We start from the raw sequence: 6000 nt of genomic DNA, 5'->3' as shown, positions 1-6000 counted from the left end.
TAAAACCCACCGAGATAATATTAATAAAAATAAAGCTAAAATAGAGTATATAATGCATACAAATAAGGGAATTCCAACATTTGAAGAGGTGCAGTAGTGTGTAAGTGATCCTTTTTACCTTATGATATTTACTCTCTTTTGTAATTGTAGAGATGTTAAGTCGGACAAAAAATTAAACATTTCTAAAGTTTATCACACGTCATTGTGGTTGTTAGAATGAATAAACACATTAATAAAAAAGGAAAAGAAAAAAAAAATCTGGGAAACTGAGATGAGCACCTGATTATTTTCCGCCATTTATTAGACACTTGATTCGATTACTCAGAGATGAATCTGCAAGTTAATCGATTACGAAAGCACAGCAGCACGTGAAATCAGGGCGGGCTGTGATTCGACGGCTGGGAGTGGTATTTTCCGAGGGGCTCGTGAAGGCAGCGTCAGTCTCCTGGCTCCTGGGTGTGTGCAGTCAGTTCAGCCCAGAGACTGAGGGAGAAACAAGCACCAGGAACATCTCAACGTGAGCACAGCTGTGCCTGTCATCTGTCACCTTGTTTGAAAACTTCTTCTCCTTCTCCAGCGGACGGACCGAGAATGGGAAACTACCGGAGCTAGTTTCTGAGGAGGACACACATCCAGGGGGGGAACTGTGCTAAAATTGCCAGGTTAGTTAATGCTAGCACACCACAGCCTCTTTTTGACGTAGTTGCCGTTGAGTCAGTTGCTTCATCTTTCAGCCAACTATCCGCTGATAGCCACTGATAGTTAACTCGTTTGGTTTTCGTAGTGTTACTTGTCTGTTCAGCCGTTTAGCGTTGGTTGGTGTTGTTAGCGCGCTAGCTTGTTCTCTATAATTGCATGCCATCGGTTAGCAATGCAGGTTGTCACTGCCCAGCTAGCTAGCTAACATTAGCAGTTGAGGTTAGCAAAAGGGGGTCAGCGTGTGTGTTTCACTGATGCTGAACCGCGTTCACTGTACTATCGTGTTTAGAAACTAGATAATGTTAACCACAGGAGCTCAGCGTGGCAGACCAGTTTTGTTTAAGTCGCGAGCCGAGGGGTGAACTTGAGTATCTCCTTCATTGTAACGTGCATACGTTGGTTTCCTGTTTTCGCCTGCCCAGGTTGAGTCTTCAGTCACACCGTTTACCTCCAGAGAAGGACCCGGAGCACAGTGGAGATGCAGACCTTCCTGAAAGGCCGGAGAGTCGGCTACTGGCTCAGCGAGAAGAAGATGAAGAAGCTGAATTTTCAGGCCTTTGCCGATTTGTGCAGGTGTGTGGTTATAACCAATTTCATGTGTCCAGGTCAAGAACCAAAACAGCTTTACACAAATTCACACAACACCTCATTAACAATCCATGTCATAGTGAGTTAGGAGGTGTGCTGACACAGACTTCCTCTTAATGACTCAGTGACAAAAGGAGCTGATTATCATCTCTTCTGCTCTCACAGGGAATAGTTTGTAGTTTTCATTTGAACGTCCTCTTACTTACACACAGCATAAGTGACTTCCCTGCTCATGTCAGAATCAGGATTATTTCTCACTGAAGCTGCAACAATATGAGATTTTCAAAATATTGCAATTTTACTGTATCTCAGTATCACAGTATTACAGAATTGTTATTTGTGATCAGAATGACCCTTAAAGGAATAAAAATAGAGGGGTTGTATTTGGATGAACAAACAAGGAGTCGACAGATTATTGATCTGCCGATATTTGGCATTTTGGAGATTATCTGTATCGGCACTTTATTTTAATAATCGCTGATGAAAATAATTGATTAAAAAGTGCAAAGAAAGTGTCAGCACGGGAGGAACTTGTACTTTGTTTAACCTCAGGGAGCTATTTTTATGTGTAATTTTTTATTTAAATTTTTACTCGACTTTATAAAGAAAACGTTGCAGGGAACTTGCTGCATGTGATGTTGAACGTTACAGTTTTCATTTGACATTTGCTTAAGATATTTAAACAAAGTTTTTTTTGTTGGAGTTTGTTATATTGCAAATTTTAAATAAGACAGAAAGAATTTCATTTGTATTGTAAATGCATATTGGTTCGAAATATGACTTATCGGTCTCATTAACTACTAATAATGGGTATCAGCATCGGCCCTGAAAAACCAGTATCGAGGGGTCGATAGCACAAACGTTTTATTGCTTTAATTGAAACTTGAAACATTTTTTCTATATCGAAGTACATATAAACAGTCTCCTTTTTGAAAATAACTAAAAATAGAGGTGAGATTCTCCCTCCAATCAAATTGTTTACAATATCTTATATGAGCAAATATGCACGGTATGATAATTGTCAACTTTCATATCACGGTATACCTTAAAATCAGTATATCGCTGCAGACCTGTTTGTCACTGTCAAAATTACACACTCAGCAAAAATAGGAGCGAAATACTGTTCTCCACACACAGATCAGGATGTGATTTTAAAAATATAAAAGTATGTTAAGCAATGGGGGTTAATTAAAAGTACAGTTAATAAGGCCTGTGCTTCTGTTCTCTCTGCTATATTGCAACGTCATTTTTATAAAATAGCATGTATACATGCCCCAAGGGAAGGTGCCACTAACCTGAGTCAGTGTCTGTCGAGACATAGTGGGAGGAGGGAGAGTGTGTAGGTAGGTCTGTAGTGCCCTAAGGCACATGTGTAACAGGACAAGCAGATAAAACAGGTGTTCTTTTGTATTCAGTTGTCTTGAAGCATTTAACTGTAAGGCAGGTGTGTGGATTAAACAAACTAAATCTCTGCTGTGTTGAAAACATATCCAAACCATAATCTGCGCTTGTATTCCACATAGTCAACCTTTGATCATTACTGTATCTTACACTGATTGGAACAGTGATATCAGAGACCAGTCTTGGCTTTGTGCGTCTAGTTGTGAAGAATTTAATTTATCTAGAAGAAACAGACCAAATGAATAAAATAACATGGATTTATTCAAGGCTGTGTTTCTACAGTTGCAAGGATTTATTCTTCAGCCTTGAGAGGGGCAGCTATAAGAGTGCTGTATGTATGTTATCTTGTTGTAGCTTATCCTTCTCCAGCCAAGTAAAAAATGTTATATAAGGTCTTATAAAATAGGGCATGAATTTTCTCAGCAGACATGACTCCAGGAGAAGTGAACTCTCCCTCACTGATTTACAATAGCTGTTACACAGTCTGCTATATTGGGGAATGGCTCCAAGGTATGGCAGCAGCCTTATCATCTCTCATTGCAACATTGCCTCGCTGTTTATGATGTGTGAGGGCCATGGTCATACTGAAAACACAAACAGTGTCAGCAGCTAACAGTGGGAGAGAATGGAGAAAACACTTATTCAGTCATTTGATCAGGGTGTGTTAAAGCAGGCAGTTGTGTCCTACCCTTTTCAAGAGGGTTGTTGCCTCATAGAAGCAACCTGGTTGAGCCAGCACAGATTACCACACTGTAATCCACAAAACATTTTTAATCTCTTCATAAACCTTCAAGTAACACCTCTCCTGGCTCCGTCCCTGCATCCCGCCTACCCCCGCCTTCCCTCAGAGCAGGGCGGAGTGCTGTTTATTATGAGGGAGTGGGGGCGAAGTGTTTAAAGGTGGTGTTTGTGATAAAAGATCAAGACGAACAAATTTAATTACCTTTATACAGGAACAACAAGAAAAACCAGCACGTTTAAATAGAAGGGAGCCACAAGGTAAATAAACGGGTGTATCATGTATGTGATCACTGCTTCCCCCAATCAGCCACTGAAACTTGTCTTCTGGTTCTTCTTGCCCTGACATATTTAAGTTATCATGTTAGAAAACAAAAGTCATCTTCAAGAGGAAGGAATATATAGAACTACGATAACCTTCCCATATATGCACAAGAACAACAACTCTTTTTTTTTTTCTAAGGCATTTTCTCTTTCTAGGAGCCATAACTCTTTAAGGGTGTGTCAGTTATTTGTAAAATGTCTCTGAATCACTGTTGTGCGTTAGTGACAGCTTGTTACCAAACCTTAAGGCACAAATACCTGATTTATTTTTTATGTCATATAGAATTTTAAATTTTTCATAAACACAAAATCACCTCACAGATAACCCAATAACACAACCCAAGACAAGAGAAAGAAAAATAACGCTAAAATAAAATGGGTAAAGACTGACTAGCCGTAAAAGATGACATAAAAGTAAATGGCTAAAGAAATATAAACAAAACTAAGGTAAATCAAGATAACAGTATTGAGGTGACATGATAAGTAAATTGGTCAGATTCCAAGTGTATCACTGTTGGATGTCCACTCATAGTATCCATATAAATGTTAACTTCTGCTGTGTCATCGTCACATCTACCCTTTAAAATTACATTCATTTTGTGCCGAGGTGTAAGTATCGTGACAGTATTCCCCATTTATTTCCATTTTATTTTTAAGGAATTGCTTCTTTGGCAATATCACATTCTTTAAATTAAATTTCATACCCCTTGATTGTGTTTAATAGATAGATGTGTGCAGATAAAAGATAAACCAAATGTTTAACCTCAACAGGATGTGCCAGTGTCATACTCTCACAGTGACTGAGCAGGTTTTTCCCCTCTCATCATGTGGCATGCAGCTGACACTGCGAGTGCTTCAATGTGCAGTCTGCCCTGTCACTTGCAGCTGGACTTGAAGGGATTCCTGTTGGTCAGAGCCACTTGGGTTTCTGTTTGTGTCCTGTGGGCTTGCACAGCAATTTAGATGCCTGCTTCTGACTCGCATATACCTGATTTGGAAAAAATGCAATGCCCTTGAGAACAGCCAGCCTCAGCGTCTTTGGATAGTGTGAAAATATTGTTGCTTTGTCCTGTCAAGACGAGGCCACTCTAGGACAACAGGTCTATTGAGATTACATTGAGCTACACCCACTGTATGTTTGTATGTAGTCCTTTGCCCAAATACTGAAGTGATGTGATTATTTAAAACCTGTGGTGAGTATAACATGTAATGATATGGTTGCGTTGATTTGAAGGAGCAGGAGTTTTAACAGCTCAAACAGGTAATGCTGCTTCACCTGGCTGGTCCACTTTATCTGTCTGTAATGGTTGCCTGATCACGTCAACAGATTCTCAAATAACGCCTGAATGTAAACTTTGTAATCTCATACTGTCACGCAGTCTGTTGTTGTCTATGATGCACCACAATACCCAGCGCTACAGTTAGACTTCATGGATATACAATGCTGTGTGTTAGTAAGAAATAGCATAATAAAGTGTCTTGTTCTTCATTACATCTCCTATTGAAAAAGTTAAAAAGTTCTGACCTTGGCCTGCTCCTCTGCTGGATCTACTCCTTCATCCCTTTCACTCTACTGGCTGCGTAACAATATAGGAGAACAGATGATTTCCATATCTGAGATGGGACGAAACTAAAGGCCCCATTCACACCACATGAAAAACGCCAGCTGCAGTATTAAATATCCACATTGTTGTGAAGCGGTGAATGGCTGCACTGCTGTTACCATGGGGCTGTAACCTCAAAAACAACTGGGCTGGACAGGCTGAGTCAGTTGTGATGCTGGTTTTGTACTCATAGTAAATTCTCCCCCAAGTAGTCAATGTGTTGTTTTGGTTATTCAAATTTAACACATTGAAAACTTTGGCTAATTTGTGGCATAGAGCTGCACAGGTTACTTGACAAGTAGTTCCACCAGAAATGTGAGAATGTGTCTTTCCTCTTCTACTTTTTTGTCTGGGCAGTTGTTTGTCTTTCAGTGGTGGCCTGGTGAGGTTAGGACAAACCCAACAGGTTTAACTCTTTGAAACCTGGATTGACATCATTTTTCTTGTGCTGCATTCAGGGGCCTTTCAAATGTATATAAACATTTGAACCCAGAGCAAATTGGTTTGATTTCTTTCAAAAACATGGGAAATGGTAATGCTTAGCTTGATAAGAAATGTCCCAAAAATTGCAAGAAATTAGTCCATTTAGATTTAAAAAAAAAAAAAAAAAAAAAGCTGAGTGTGTTTTTGTTGTTGCTGTTTTCTT

At 39.5% G+C, this 6000-nt stretch overlaps 1 protein-coding gene across 1 annotated transcript in view; it reads left to right on the top strand.

The window, feature by feature from the left end:
- The first annotated feature begins 453 nt into the window (after window positions 1-453).
- Window positions 454-6000, top strand: part of itpk1b (inositol-tetrakisphosphate 1-kinase b) — a 42423-nt gene continuing 36876 nt past the window's right edge. The window contains exons 1-2 of the mRNA XM_042500934.1: window positions 454-662; window positions 1122-1272. Of these exons, the coding sequence (XP_042356868.1) occupies window positions 1178-1272 (95 nt within the window). The 5' untranslated portion in view covers window positions 454-662; window positions 1122-1177. The remainder of the gene's footprint in view (window positions 663-1121; window positions 1273-6000) is intronic.

Source organism: Plectropomus leopardus, chromosome 14, assembly GCF_008729295.1.
Source record: "Plectropomus leopardus isolate mb chromosome 14, YSFRI_Pleo_2.0, whole genome shotgun sequence".
NCBI lineage: Eukaryota > Metazoa > Chordata > Actinopteri > Perciformes > Serranidae > Plectropomus > Plectropomus leopardus.
This window is presented reverse-complemented; position numbering and strand designations above follow the sequence as displayed.